This window comes from Oncorhynchus tshawytscha, linkage group LG23, assembly GCF_018296145.1.
Source record: "Oncorhynchus tshawytscha isolate Ot180627B linkage group LG23, Otsh_v2.0, whole genome shotgun sequence".
Classification (NCBI taxonomy): Eukaryota; Metazoa; Chordata; class Actinopteri; order Salmoniformes; family Salmonidae; genus Oncorhynchus; species Oncorhynchus tshawytscha.
Genome location: NC_056451.1, coordinates 10908481 through 10924748, shown reverse-complemented (window position 1 = coordinate 10924748; position 16268 = coordinate 10908481). Strand labels below are relative to the sequence as shown.

The 16268-nt window shown below is 39.0% G+C and overlaps 1 protein-coding gene across 1 annotated transcript; it reads left to right on the top strand.

The window, feature by feature from the left end:
* Positions 1-1294: 1294 nt before the first annotated feature.
* LOC112223003 (cysteine-rich venom protein TEL1) lies at positions 1295-7557 on the top strand. Its single transcript, XM_024385901.2, has 9 exons — positions 1295-1398; positions 1723-1818; positions 1979-1982; positions 3436-3536; positions 3746-3836; positions 4165-4307; positions 6285-6373; positions 6497-6579; positions 6766-7557. The coding sequence occupies exons 2-9, from the start codon at positions 1759-1761 to the stop codon at positions 6891-6893; spliced, it is 699 nt and encodes a 232-aa protein (XP_024241669.1). The 5' UTR covers positions 1295-1398; positions 1723-1758; the 3' UTR covers positions 6894-7557.
* The last annotated feature ends 8711 nt before the right edge of the window (positions 7558-16268 follow it).

The window sequence follows — 16268 nt, the reverse complement described above, 5'->3', positions numbered from 1 at the left end:
GTGTATTGAATTTGCTGCACCCAAAAATGTATAGTATGTAGAGAGCAACACCCAGTTAAATATACAAACATCACAAGTGTTCTTGACAGGTTAATGATGGTAATGTTGATATGACATTGAAAGACATGACCTGGGTGCTTGGTTTCAGCATATTCTCTCATTGCATTTTAAGTGTGTTGCAGATTTTAAAAAAAATACTATTCTCATAAATGTACCTACCCACTTTCTATGTGCCCTCTAGACATACTGTATTTCAGCCTTTTAGGGATAGAGGGAATCGGTTTGGAAAAAACGAATTACACCTTGACTATGACAGACATTTGTTTATTAGCAATGATACACAGTCAATTCAGTGATTTATTGGTTTATTAATCAATGTTAACGAGATCTTGATATAAAGTCAAATCATTAGCATAATAAAATAATCTTAATTGAGGGTGGCAGGTAGCCTAGTGGTTAGAGCATTAGGCCAGTAACTGAAAGGTTTCTGGATTGAGTCCCCGAGTTGATAAGGTAAAAATCTGTCGTCCTGAGCAAGGCAGTTCACCCACTGTTCCCTGGGTGCCGTGGATGTTGATTAAGGCAGCCCCCCACACCTCTCAGATGCAGAGGGGTTGATTTAAATGCGAAAGGCATTCAGTTGTGCAACTGACTAGGTTTCCACTTTATTTGTTAGGGACCTTTCTGAACACCCAAAGGCACCTTGCATCATGATAAGGTGTACAAAATGATTTCCAATTGTATTATGTCAGTTGCCAACAAGTCATGCATTCCATTTTTAAAGAAATTTTTAAAGAAAAAGAAATGCCTCTGACCTCAGAACAGATAGTTATTATGCAAAGGATAAATCCTTCTTTGTTAACTGAATTTATACAACAGGATTTGGTCATACACACTAAACAGTCATTATTGTGGCCCAGACACATTGGCTAGACAGACCCCACAGGCAAAGTCTTCAAAGGCTAATTAATCTGACTGACAAAAGTGCACCTAGAACAAACTCTAGGAAGACTATTTGCCATTGTGAGCTCCCTAATTGGTGTATCATTCCAAACAAAGAAATGCATCCACTCATATGCAGTCAACGCCATCCATAATTGTTCTTTTATTTACACTAGTATTTACAGAGCGCTTCTCCTTTCTTTGTGGATGGCTGCAGAGTGGAGAAACTACACCCCATGCGCTTACAAATTCAGATTTACCTGTCAGTTTCTCAATGCTGGTTTCTGGATGCATTGTTGTTCTGCATCTATTGTGTAATATTGACAGCCTCTGCATCATTAGTAGTGAAAAAAAAGGTGAGCCTACCACAGTCACGAATGTAGCCTGGCGTTGGCCCTATAAAAGGAAAAAGAACAGCATCAAGCGCCACTCAACCTCTTGAAGACCCATGAGCAGGTAAGCCTCTTCGCTCTGCAAGAATTACAGATCTTTGCAGCATTAACTATTCGAGAACATGCAAGTTATAATATTAATCCATCAGTCTCCGTGATGTGCAAAGGCTAGTCTCTTGATTCTCAAAGGATTGCCTATTTTCATTGTTTAGTACATTTTTCGCTTATGGCTATCAATGTGAATATGTTAGTGAGAAAAGACAAAAGTTGGTGTTAAAATACAGTAACAAAAATGCAATAGATACTTTCATACAGTTGTGCAAAGGTTCTGACAACAGGTCAATTAAGGCAAGGTACTCCATTCTGATCATGTGGATTCTTATTCTAGATAGGTGCACTGTCTCTCTCCCGGATTTCAGACACAATGTTTGCGTTATTGGTTTGCATCCTGACACTGCATGACGTGTACTCTGCGTGCAATGTGGTAAGTACTCCTACTAATTACTGAAAAGAAAACCACATATGTAATATGGAACAGTACATTAGATGTGAGGCCAATTACATGTTAAAGTATTTATGAAAGATCTGACTCTAAAAGCTTTTAATTCTTTCCCTTGGGCCATCTCCTACTGCTGTGCCCACAGTCACGTAAGTACAATGCCTTGCGGACATTCTAACACAGTGTCCAGTGAAAGTCTACACACCCCTTGCTGCCGTAACATTTAAAAAGCGATTCATTTTCATATGTTCCACAACAGAGCTACACGACCGACTCCAGATTTTAAAAGTGAAAGACAGTTGTAGAACATTCTCCAAATCAATTCTAAATGAAATGAAAATGTCTTGATTGCATATGTCTTGACATCCCAGAGTTCACACTTGGTTGAAGCACCTTTGGCAGCCCTTAAAAGCATTGAATCATTTTGAATAAGATTCGACCAACTTCGCACAACTCTTAGGGCAACATGTATTCATTGTTTTGTCAAAATTGCTAAAGCTCAGTAATTTTGGCTGGGAATCAATGATGGACAGCAATATTCAAACCTTTTTTAAGGAGATTTAATTCAGGATTGAGACTGGACCATTCAGGAACAAGTAAACACCTCTTGGAAAGCCATTCAGGTGTGTCTTTGGCATTAAAAAAGTTATAATTTTACTGTAGAAAAAAAACTACCTCAGGGTTAGTATTATGGTGGCAGATTCATGTTTTGGTAAAGCTTGTCATCGGTAGGGACTGGGGAGTTTGTCAATTTCAAAATAAATATGAAAGCCGCAAAGCCCAGGTAAATATTGACCAAAAAATCCCCTCCTCAGTCTTCTGAAAACCCTGGGATAGAGTTGTATTTTTCAGTGAGACAATTATACCTAACCTTATGTCAAAGACACACCCGAATGGATTTCCAAAAGGTGTTGTGTCGCCGAGTGGTCTGGACTCAGTCCTGACATAAATTTACTTGAAAAGAGGTTTAAATATGCTTTCCATCAATGATACCCAACCAAATTTACTGCGCTTGAGCAATTCTGACAAAAAATAATTGGCATATGCTGCCCTAAGAGTTGTGCACAGTCGGTAGAATGTTATTCTAAATGATTTACATCTGTAATGGCTGCTCCACCAAATATTAACTCTGGGGTGTGAAGACATACGCAAAAACAAAACATCTTTGTTTTTTTTGTTGTAGTGTGTTTACATTTTCTATAACTTCATTTTACTTCAGAAAGGTGGAGTAGGTTGAGTAGATCTGTACTGTAGGAGAACCCCCCCCCCTGCAATTAATCCCTTTCAATTTCATGCAGCAAAACGTGAAGACTTTGCAAACGGTGTGCACTTTCACTATCCTCTACCAACATGATTCTAAACTATTTCAACTGGATTTAGTCATTACACACAATGTTTAATTCATCACGTGCTGTTTTTCAAAAGAAAGTGGATTGATTTGGGACTCATAATCAAGATGTTGGAAAATACATTAGGAGTAAATAGTTGCTTTGTATTATGGTTTAGTGAAGAATTTACCTGTGGGGTAAGTAATGTGCATATAATCCCACAATATAATATGTGTGTGTGTGTGTGTGTGTGTGTGTGTGTGTGTGTGTGTAGAAATGTGCCCAGACAGCACAGTAGTTCAGGCTGAGATCCTTAACCAGCACAACGCCTTCCGGAGAGCGGTTACGCCAACTGCTAGAGACATGCTCAAGATGGTACGCTTTCATGATTCATATACTTTCCATCAGTAACAACCTCAGAATCAATGTTTCCAACATAGTATCCCCCAAAATCCATCGGAAAGAGTATAATCCCTGATATGTAATTCATAGAGCAGCCCTATGGTATACTCCTTGGACACTAGTATGTGGATGTCAGTCTTGTGGATGGCATTATTCTAGAGGTTTTTGTATCTGATCTGCAGAACTGGAGCGAGGAGGCAGCGGCCAGTGCTCAGGCTTGGGTTGACACCTGCTCCATGACTCATGGCCCACCCAGCAGTCGCATGCTTGGCGGTACATTTTCCCCTTTGTCTCTCCTTGACATCTCCTGTTCATCCCCTGCTGTAGAGCAAACTAAGACAAATATATTTGATTGATTCATGCAACTCAAGACTTTCGCTGCAATGGTATCAATTGGAGCTCAATCTTGAGCTCAAATATATTTGGAATGTCATGATTTCTTATCACCAGTGACTATGGTAGCTTACCTGGTAGCTTATATTTGTTGACATCTTATATCCTGCATTCAAATACATTTTCGTCAACTGTTCCAGTTTGATTTCATTGTTACCCACCGACAGTATGTAGCAAACTTTTCCATGCATGCTTTACTTCTGAACAGACTACGAAATGGGTGAGAACCTGTTCATGTCCTCCACTTCGAGGAATTGGACTCAAATCGTTACAGCCTGGCACAGTGAGGTCAGAGATTACTCCTATCCCAATGGATCTATCAATGGTAAACCCATCGGCCACTACACACAGGTAACATTCATCTTATGTGCAGATACATTATGACATGAAGTGCCTTCAGAAAGTATTCAGACCCCTTGACATTTTTCACATGTTGTTATCCTTATTCTAAAATGGATTAAATAAAACAACTTCCTCCACACACAATACCCCATCATGACTAAGCGAAAACAGTATTATTTATTTTTATTTTGCACATTTATTAAAAACAAAAAACAGAAATACCTTATTTGAATAAGTATTCAGACCCTTTGCTATGAGACTTGAAAACAGGATGCACCTGAGCTCAATTTTCATTGATCATCCTTGAGATGTTTCTACAACTTGATTGGAGTCCACCTGTGGTAAATTCAATTGATTGGACATGACTTGGAAAGGCACACACCTGTCTATATAAGGTCCCACAGTTGACAGTGCATGTCAGAGCAAAAAGCAAGCCATCAGGTCGAAGGAATTATCTGAGAACCCCGAGACAGGATTGTGTCAAGGCACAGATCTGGGGTAGGGTACCAAAAAATGTCTGCAGGTCCCCAAGAACACAGTGGCCTCCATCATTCTTAAATGGAAGAAGTTCGGAACCACCAAGACTCCTCCTAGATCTCTCCACCCGGCCAAACTGAGCAATCAGGGGAGAAGGGCCATGGTCAGAGAGGTGACCAAGAACCTGATGGTCACTCTGACAGAGCTCCAGAGTTCCTCTGTGGAGATGGGAGAACCTTCCAGAAGGACAACTATCTCTGCAGCACTCCACCAATAAGGCCTTTATGGTAGAGTGGCCAGACAGAGGCCACTCCTCAATAAAAAGACACATGAAAGCCCGCTATGAGTTTGCCAAAAGGCACCTAAAGGACTCTCAGACCATGAGAAACAAGATTCTCTGGTCTGATGAAACCAAGATTGAACTATTTGGCCTGAATGCCTAGCGTCACATCTGGAAGAAAACTGGCACCATCCATACGGTGAAGCATGGTGGTGTCAGCATCATGCTGTGATGATGTTTTTCAGCGGCAGGGACTGGGAGACTAGTCAGGATCGAGGAAAGATGAACGGAGCAAAGTACAATGGGATCCTTGATGAAAGCCTGCTCCAGAGCGCTCAGGACCTCAGACTGGAGCAAAGGTTCACCTTCCAACAGGACAACGACCCTAAGCACACCGATAGAGAAATAAACATACCTTCTGAACAGATTCGACCACACCCAAAACAGAGTGCACAGCAACAACACTATGCAGTCTTAACACTGGACCTTTAGGTACAAAAGGACCCGCAATGGACTATGTTGTATTTTTATACATTTTACATGTCCACCACTAATTAGGGTCAGATAAGAAACACACACCAAAACTACAGTTCATATTCTGTCACATACATTTTCAGGGATATTTAATTGCATATACTTGTTGACACCAAAGGAGTATACTTACAAAATAGATTACTAACTCATTGACATTTCTTTGAGTAGCAATTTCAGTCATTGTATTGTACATACACTGAGTATACCAAACATTCCTAATATTGAGTTGCCCCCCGCCCCCGCAAACTGGTGCATCTGGCACCTACTACCATAGCCCATTCAAAGACACTTTCCCATTCACCCTCTGAATGGCACACATACACAATCCATGTCTCAATTGTCTCAGGGCTTAAAAATCTTTCTTTAACCGGTCATCTACGCTGATTGAAGCGGATTTAACAAGTGACATGAATAAGGGATCATAGCTTTCACCTGGATTCACCTGGTCAGTCTATGTCATGAAAAGAGCAGGTCTTCGTTCTTTACATTTTGTATACCGGTACTGTATATTGCTATGGACCATTATGCTACACCTGCAATAACATCTGCTAAATATGTTCATGCGACCAAGGAAATGTGATTTGATTTGCTATGCTGTATGGTAGTCAGAGAGGTGTGTAGTTACCGACAAGTGTCATTATGGTTATTTGCCAATGAAACTCTGATAACACTAAACTGCGTTTCCTTTCATATAGGTGGTTTGGAACAGTTCGTACAAGGTTGGCTGTGGTGTGGCCTTGTGTCCTGGCTCAGTCTACTTCTATGGATGCCAATACTACAGAGCGTATGTTGCACCAATCACACCCAAAATGCACCTAACACCTGTGTACAATTTCACCCTATTTACTGTAACTGGTAGTGGAAGGCAGGCATCATCCAGCGATCATTTCAATACTTTGGTTAACAGGGGAAACTACAAAGGAGTGGCTCCATACAAGGAAGGAGCTACATGTGCTGACTGCCCCAACTCCTGCGAAAATAAGCTTTGCAGTAAGTACCAGACAGGGTGAAAACACATGCCTGCCGTCTAAAATCTTACCAATATGACTCAGCAATTTTAGTGATGACTTTTAAAAACATGTTCACACACGGGTTCAATGTACAATAATCACCAAATGTAAACTGTCAATATACAATGAATTGACTGCCAATGTTTCTTCTCGTGTGTCATTTCAGCCAATCCCTGTCCTTACGTAAACAAGTATGCCAACTGTGCCGCCATGAAAAAGCAGGCCGGGTGCAGCAACTCTTTGGTGTACGCCTGGTGTCCCGCCCTCTGCCTGTGCACCTCCAAAATAACATGAAACCACCAGGCCTCTTCAAAATGTTCCACTGAAAGATAACTTTGAATGATTCCTCTGTTGTTTCCTTGTCTATGAGAAGAAGAAAAAAACATATACACCTGGTTGATCTATCTACTGTACTTCTGGTGAAGTCAGTTCATTTGAAAAATACTAACTGTCACTAATAATATCTTAATTATCACTGTAGGTCTAAGGTACAGTTAAAACCTTAAAACATTATTCTTATTCTGGGGGTAACATAAGGTGTCTAACCTATAGTAACTAATGATAGTTGGAAGCAGAGCCATTTATTTTGTTCCCTTTCATTGATTTCAATGTCTTCATACCAATTTGACCTCCCAAAAAACCCGTATTTGATTTGCATGCAAGTTGAATAGGAATATCTTCTACATTTTGAGAAGGCAATATTTCCATCAGTTACTGTAACAGTGAACATTTTGACACTTAAATTTCTGCTAATAAACTACACAGTAATGTGGTTATACAGAACAGTAATACCTCAACACATTTAACTTTAAGTTGATTCAGGGCATTATTTGATGTTTGATGAAATGCAAGGAATGCTGCTCGTAATTTTCTCTATCAAAATTAAATGTTTTCACGTGACAGCATTATGTAACCATTATTATTTTCCTCAATCACATTAAACGATCATGAAGATTCATTCATGGACTCTGTGTTAATGGTTTTACAACCCCCAAAGCGCAACATTTTCTTATGATTTTAAATGGGAAACTGAGGTGATGGAAATAGATCCAAAAGGCCTCAGTAACAGGTCACTATCAGATAGTCAGTGTCACCACCAGATGCCTCTGTTGTACAACAGTCAATTCGGTATCAGAATAACTATCTGCAGGCTTGATACACACCGTCCCTTCTCATGTCCCTTACAACATCCTGGAACTGATCAATATGTCTTTTTAACAATTTATTTATGTGAACGAATCCTTAATCAGGAACAAGACACATGACTTTAATAAGAACCCTGAGAAGGCAACACAAGGTGGAACTGGCACACTGATATAGAGGTAAGGTATTCCGCAGTATATTTAAGGTCTGGAAATTGATGCAAAAAGGTTACATGTTTGTGGTGTTTGTGGTCATGTCTCATGTGTAGGCTACATAGACTTCAGCAATGCATACCCTCCTGCACATAAACTCAGACATGGTTAACTTTGACTAAAATATTAGAATGTAAACTGTAAGGATCCTTTTTAAATAGCTAAAGAGAATAAGAGATGCTACAAGCAAAACAATGAATTATACTGTTATCTGTTTCAATAACTCTATAGGCTATTCTATTGAAGGAACATATAGTCTTCTGTTGATAATTTACATAAATACAGCATATTGATAACGTCTCAGATTGACATTTTTCAGACTGTAAAATGCTATATTTTTTACCCAGGAAATCTTTTGGATTGACACAATCTAGCATCTTGAATTAAATCCAAGATCTTAACATTTGCTGATTAACATCCCGTGCGAAAAATGTGTAATATTTTAATATATTACAAGTATACTTAAATATACAAAAAATTATAATAATATACATCAAATACGAGATTTTTCTCTTGTATATCCTAAGTATACTATAAAATTAACATCATTACACTTATCATTACACCTTTATTAAAAGTGTACTTTAAATTAATTGTTTTTAAGCGTTTAGTATACTATAAATATACTATTGTCAACCTTCAATACACTTATTAAAAATATAGTTTAAATTAATTGTTTTTCAGTCTTTTAGTATACTATATGTTCACTATCTTTAAACTTAAACACACTCATTAAAACTGTACTTCAATTTGAAACACTTGAATTGTAATTTTAGTATATTAATTCAAAATACACTTGGTTTGACTTAAAAGACACACCCTCGTCCACTTACCCTCGCCTTATGCCCTTGGGGGAATCCCCATCGCCATCTTGGCGAGTGGTCCAAATGATTAGCCAAGCAAGGGAAGTTTTCAACGTAAGGCCCTCAGCCCTCGTTTTTAGTTGGCTTTGCGAGTGTATAATTATGTTCAATCCGGGACCTATAACTTCCCTAAAACTTTAATTGTCATGTGTGTTATCAAAATACTCTAATGTCAAAGTGGAAGATAAATAAATAATAAGGTGAATACAAATTTGATAACTAAAATAGTCATTCAGCCTTTTTGTTTAGGCAAGCATAAATTAGTTCAGGCTTAACAAATCACAGAACATGTTACATGGAGGGGTTGATATGATTTTTTTAATGACTAACCTTTCCTCATACGACATATGTAAGGTCCCTCAGTCAAGTATTGAATTTCAAGCACAGATTCAACTGCAAAGACCAGGGAGCCATTCAAGAGCCTCATAAAAGGGCAGTGATTGCTAGATCGGTAACAATATCAAACCAGACATTGAATATCTCTTTAAGCATGGTCAAGATATTAATTATGCTGTGGAATATGTATTAAACCACCCAGATACATTAAACATACAGTCATCCTTCTGAACTGAGCTGCAGGACAGGAATGAAACTCTTCAGTAATGTTACCATGAGGCCATTGGTGATTTGTAAAATACTTACTGAGTTTAATGGCTGTGATGGGAAAAATTGATATTGTCGTGACACAATAATTGTTTAAATGACAGAGTGAAAATATGAATACAAATATACAGAATATTCCCAAAAATACATTGTATGCAGGCACTAAAGTAATACTGCAAAAAAACGAAACGTAAAGAGTTATATTTGGGGCAACACAAACATCACTGAGTAACTGACTCCTTTTGTCAAGCACGGTGGTGACTGCATCATGGTATGGGTATGCTTGATATCGGCAAATACGGGGACGTTTTTCCCGGATAAAAAGAAACGGGATGGAGCTAAGCACAGCTAAAATCATAGAGGAAAACCTGCTTCAGCCTGCTTTACAACAGACACTGGGAGAGGAATTCACCTTTCAGCAGAACATTAACCTACAATACAAGGCCAAATCTACACTGGAGTTGCTTACCAAGAAGACAATGAATGTTCCTTAGTAGCCAAGTTACAGTTTTGACTTAAATCTGCTTGAAAATCTATGGCAAGATTTGAAAATGGCTGTTTAGCCATGAGCACCAACATCATGACAAAGCTTGAAGGATTCTGAAAATAATAAAGGGCTAATATTGCACAATCCAGGTGTGTAAAGTTCTTAGAGACTTAAGCAAGAAGACTCACTGCTATAATCGCTGCCAACAGTGTCATTACATAGTATAAACTCAGGGAGCTGAATACTTACACAACGACTATATTTTAGTAATTTAATTTCAATCAATCTTTCAAAAAAAAGAAGATAAATCTTCCACTTTAACATTGGAGTACTTTGTGTAGATTGTTGACAATTAAATCCATTTGAATCCCACTTTGTAAAAACAAAATGTGAATAAATCCAAGGTGTATGAATACTTTTGCAAGTGCCAATAATTCGTCTTGAAATACTTTCTGAATTCCTGTTCAACTGCTTTATTAGGGCTCCTGAGTGGAGCAGTGGTCTTGGGCACTGCATCTCAGTGCAAGAGGCGTCACTACAGACCCTGGTTTAATTCCAGGCTGTATCACATCCGGACGTAATTGGGAGTCCCATAGGGCGGCGCACAATGGGCCCAGTGTCGTCCGGGTTTGGCCGTGGTAGACCGTCATTGTAAATAAGAATTTGTTCTCAACCTACTTTCCTAGTTAAATTAAAGTTAAATATATATTTTCTTTAAAAGCTGAGAAACTGCCATGGTCAATCAAGGAAACCTTTATATAGCTAATGTGATTAATAAGCAGAAGTGTATTGAAAAACTATACTTGAAACATTGTAAAAAAAAAGTTTTGTAAAGAAAACACAGGAATTCTAATTCAAATACCTTTTTAGTATATTTCTAATTGTCAGAAATACTGTATACATAAAATGTACTTAAGGTGTATTCAAAGTATATTTGTTAAGCTCTTTATCTAATATACAAAGAATATACTTAAGCACAGGTTTCCCAATTTAGATAATTTGAAATGTAGTTAATATATTAAACGCTAATAAAATTGACATTACATGCAATAAATATTTAATATTTCTCCAATTTATAAATACATAAAATATGTTAACGAAGTATGATTTAAGTATATATTGTTTTTTAAATTCCCACTTGGGATGTCTAGCATCCCTGTTTTCCTTGTATAATTCAAACATTCCTTTTTAATGTATAACATTCTACAACATATTTGATGATTTATAATTGATAGGAGATGCAGAGAAAACCTAGATCGTTAACCTATATTGATTTGTATGGTTAAATTTGTGCCAATGGAGCTGTTACTTAGTGATGTTTCAGGTTCACCATGTGTTTTGATCAAATCAAATCAAATGTATTTATAAAGCCCTTCTTACATCAGCTGATGTCACAAAGTGCTGTACAGAAACCCAGCCTAAAACCCCAAACAGCAAGCAATGCAGGTGTAGAAGCACGGGGGCTAGGAAAAACTCCCTAGAAAGCCCAGAACCTAGGAAGAAACCTAGAGAGGAACCAGGCTATGAGGGGTGGCCAGTCCTCTTCTGGCTGTGCCGGGTGGAGATTATAACAGAACATGGCCAAGATGTTCAAATGTTCATAGATGACCAGCAGGGTGAAATAATAATAATCACAGTGGTTGTCGAGGGTGCAACAGGTCAGCACCTCAGGAGTAAATGTCAGTTGGATTTTCATAGCCGATCATTCAGAGTATCTCTACCACTCCTTCTGTCTCTAGAGAGTTGAAAACAGCAGGTCTGGGACAGCACGTCTGTTGAACAGGTCAGGGTTCCATAGCAGCAGGCAGAACAGTTGAAACTGGAGCAGCAGCACGGCCAGGTGGACTGGGGACAGCAAGAAGTCATCAGGCCAGGTAGTCCTGAGATATAGTCCTAGGTCTCAGGTCCTCAGAGAGAGTGAAAGAAAGAGAAAATTAGAGAGAGCATACTTTTTTTTACATTTTCCTTTATTTTACTAGGCAAGTCAGTTAAGAAAAAAATTCTTATTTTCAATGACGGCCTAGGAACAGAGGGTTAGCTGCCTGTTCAGGGGCAGAATGACAGATTTGTACCTTGTCAGCTCGGGGATTTGAACTTGCAACCTTCCTGTTACTAGTCCAACGCTCTAACCACTAGGCTACCCTTTCCGTTCACCTTCACACTCCTGGGCCAAACTACACTCAATCATAGGACCTATTGAAGTGATGAGTCTTCAATAAAGACTTAAAGGTTGAGACCGAGTCTGCATCTCTCACATGGGTAGGCAGACCATTCCATAAAAATTGAGCTCTATAGGTGAAAGCCCTGCCTCCAGCTGTTTGCTTAGAAATTCTAGGGACAGTAAGGAGGCCTGCGTCTTGTGACCGTAGCGTACATGTAGATATGTATGGCAGGACCAAATCGAAAAGATAGGTAGGAGCAAGCCCATGTAATGCTTTGTAGGTTAGCAGTAAAACCTTGAAGTCAGCCCTTGCCTTAACAGGAAGCCAGTGTAGAGAGGCTAGCAATGGAGTAATATGATCAAATATTTTGGTTCTAGTCAAGATTCTAGCAGCCATGTTTAGCACTAACTGAAGTTATTTATTGCTTTATCCGGGTAGCAGGAAAGTAGGGCATTGCAGTAGTCTAACCTAGAAGTGACAAAAGCATGGATACATTTTTCTGCATCATTTTTGGACAGAAAGTTTCAGATTTTTGCAATGTTACGTAGATGGAAAAAAGCTGTCCTTGAAACAGTCTTGATATGTTCGTCAAAAGAGAGATCGGGGTCCAGAGTAACGCCGAGGTCCTTCACAGTTTTATTTGATACGACTGTAAAACAATCAAGATTAATTGTCAGATTCAACAGAAGATCCGTTTGTTTCTTGGGACCTAGAACAAGCATCTCTGTTTTGTTCTGAGTTTAAAAGTAGAACATTTGCAGCCATCAATTTCCATATTTCTGAAACACAGGCTTCCAGGGAGGGCAATTTTGGGGCTTCACCATGTTTCATAGAAATGTACAGCTGTGTGTCATCCGCATAGCAGTGAAAGTTAACATTATGTTTCCGAATAACATCACCAAGAGGTATAATATATAGTGAAAACCATAGTGGTCCTAAAACAGAACCTTGAGTAACACCGAAATTTACAGTTGATTTGTCAGAGGACAAACTGATATCTTTCCGACAGATAAAATCTAAACCAGGCCAGTCCATGTAAACCAATTTGGGTATCCAATTTCGCCCAAAGAATGTGGTGAGTGTGATGTTAGTGATGTTTCAGTTTCACCATGTGTTTTGATCAATGACGTACAGTGCATTCGTAAAGTATTCAGACTCCTTGACTTTTCCACATGTTGTTACATTACAGCCTTGTTAAAAAATTGATTAAAGTTTTTCCCTAGCAATCTACACACAATACCCAATAATGACAAACCAAAAATAGGTTGACATTTTTGAAAATGTATTAAAAATAAAAACTATTTTACATAGGTAAAACATATTTAAACATATTATAAAACATATTTACATAGGTATTCAGACCCTTTACTCAGTACTTTGTTAAAGCACCTTTGGCAGCGATTGCAGCCTCAAGTCTTGGGTGTGACGCTACAAACTTGGCACACCTGTATTTGGGGATTTTCTCCCATTATTCTCTGCAGATCCTCTCAAGCTCTGGCAGGTTGGATGGGGAGCAGCCGTTTTCAGGTCTCTCGAGAGATGTTTGATCGGATTCATGTCCAGGCTCTGGCTAGGCCACTCAAGGACATTCAGAGACTTGACAGGAAGCCATTCCTGCATTGTCTTGGCTGTGTGCTTAGGGTCATTGTCCTGTTGGAAGGTGAACCTTGAGCGCTCTAGATCAGGTTTTCAACAAGGATCTCTCTGTACTTTGCTCTGTTCATCTTTCCCTCGATCCGGACTAAGTCTCCAAGTCCCTCCCGCTGAAAAACATCCCCCCAACATGATGCTGCCACCACCATGCTTCACCGTAGGGATGGTGCCAGGTTTCCTCCAGACATGATGCTTGGCATTCTGGCCAAAGAGTTCCATCTGGGTTTCATCAGACCAGAGAATGTTGTTTCTCATGGTCTGAGAGTCCTTTAGGGGCCTTGTGGCAAACTCATAGCGGGCTGTCATGTGTCTTTTACTGAGCAGGGGCTTCTGTCTGGCCAGTCTATCATAAAGGCCTGATTGGTGGAGTGCTGCAGAGATGGTTGTCCTACTGGAAGGTTCTCTCATCTCCACAGAGGAACTCTTGAGCTCTGTCAGTGACCATCGGGTCCTTGATCCCCTCCCGTACCTAGGCCATTCTCCTTGAGTGTTCAGTTTGGCTGGGCGGCCAGCTCTAGGAAGAGTCTTGTTGGTTCCAAACTTCTTCCATTTATGAATGATGGAGGCCACTGTGTTCTTTGGGATCTTCAAAGCTGCAGACATTTTTTGGTACCCTTCCCCAGATAGACATTTTTTGGTACCCTTCCCCAGATATGTGCCTCGACACAACCCTGTCTCGTAGCTCTACGGCCATTTCCTTTGTCCTCATGGTTTGGTTTTTGCTCTGAAAAGCACGGCCAATTGTGGACCTTACATAGACAGTTGTGTGCCTTTCCAAATAATGTCCAATCAATTGAATTTACCACAGGTGGACTCCAATCAAGTTGTAGAAACATCTCAAGGATGATCAATGGAAACAGGATGCACCTGAGCTCAATTTCATTTCAATTTCTCATAGCAAAGGGTCTGAATACTTATGTAAATAAGGTATTTCTGTTTGTTATTTGTAATAAATGTACACAAATTTCTACAAACATGTTTTCATTTGGTCATTATGGGGTGCTGTGTGTAGATTGGGGGAAACAAATATTAGAATAAGGCTGTAACATAACAAAATATGGAAAAGGGGACGTGGTTTGAATACTTTCCGAATGCACTGTATATAAACCCTGGATGGAATATGCTGGGTAGTGGCCAAAGAGACTCTTTGAAGCCACTGGTCGGCCATATTGGCACTCCACAGAAGAAGGAGTCATCCAAAGGAATGAATGAATTTCTACAGTATTTCAGTTAAATGTATCAAGGACAGAATTACATGCATATGTATTTTGTTGTTGTCGTGGGGACAGTAACATGAGTACTTTCAAAAATTATACTTTAAATATATATATATATATTTTTATATAACGTATGTTTAACTCACATAATATAATTGTAAAGTATGCATTAAGGTGTTTGTAATAGAATAAACGTGTGGGGGGAGTGTTTAGACATTAATAAATGCATTTCTATAGCTTCCAAAATGTACTTTTTCTACTGTGGTGGGTGCGTGCCAAGATGTAGGCGCGGTGGCTTCAAAACTGTGCCCGGTGCTGTCTTCTAGTGTAATTATAAAGCACTGGTTTTGATCGATGAAAGCAGTTTTCATGTATTTCAATAAAACATATATTTTTCTATGAGCAAGGTTTGATTGACAGAAGGTTCGTTGTCGTTGCTGCCTGTTTACAAGTAGTTTGTTCACCTTTTGACTTTTGCTTAACGGGTAGCTCGCTAGATACATATTTAGATAGCAAATGTATTGACAGTTGGGTTTGGTCGGTGACTACTTGCTAACTAATATTAGCTGCATTGCAAGCTAACTAATGCAGCAACTGGTGGTGATGCATGGACTGAACAGTAGTCTCGTCGTTGCAGCTGGATGGCACAACAGAATGGAACTTCGTTCTCTTTCGACAAGACTTTATCAAGCAAGGCAAGTGTGATAACATGAAATTATGTTGGCATGTGTGGCTGTAGAACAGATACGAGAGGGTTAGTTAAAACATATTTGTCTGTAACATTAGTGTTAGTTTGCCAGGTTAGTTAATGTTAGCTAACTATTGGCAAGTTAATTAAATGTGGGCTAATTTGTCAGTTAACTTAACATGACTGAGTAAGGACGTATAACTAAGTTTGCTAGCTATAACTAAATTAGCTCTAGTCCAGATATACAACACAGCAGCTAACAAACAAGCCACTTCTATCCCAGACGAACGCAAATATTGCTAACTTGTTGACTAACGTTAAACTCATTTACGAATGTTGCATAGCTAGGCAGCTAACTATCGAATGATTTACCAGACATAATTTCAAATGAGACGATGTAGCTAGCTAATGCATCCATTATGAAATAATTTTGCAATGTTATACCAACAGCTTTGCAAATTGAAAATGCCATTGAATGCAATTGAACTGTTTGTACGTAATTAACGTTCGTCAGCTAACGTTACCATTCAAAGTCACATTATTAGACATCGTCTGCATACAATTTCAGATCATGTCTAGCATTGAACAGTTTAATCTATTGGTATTCAATGTCTCTTGTTGATGTTTTGTTTTACAGAGCA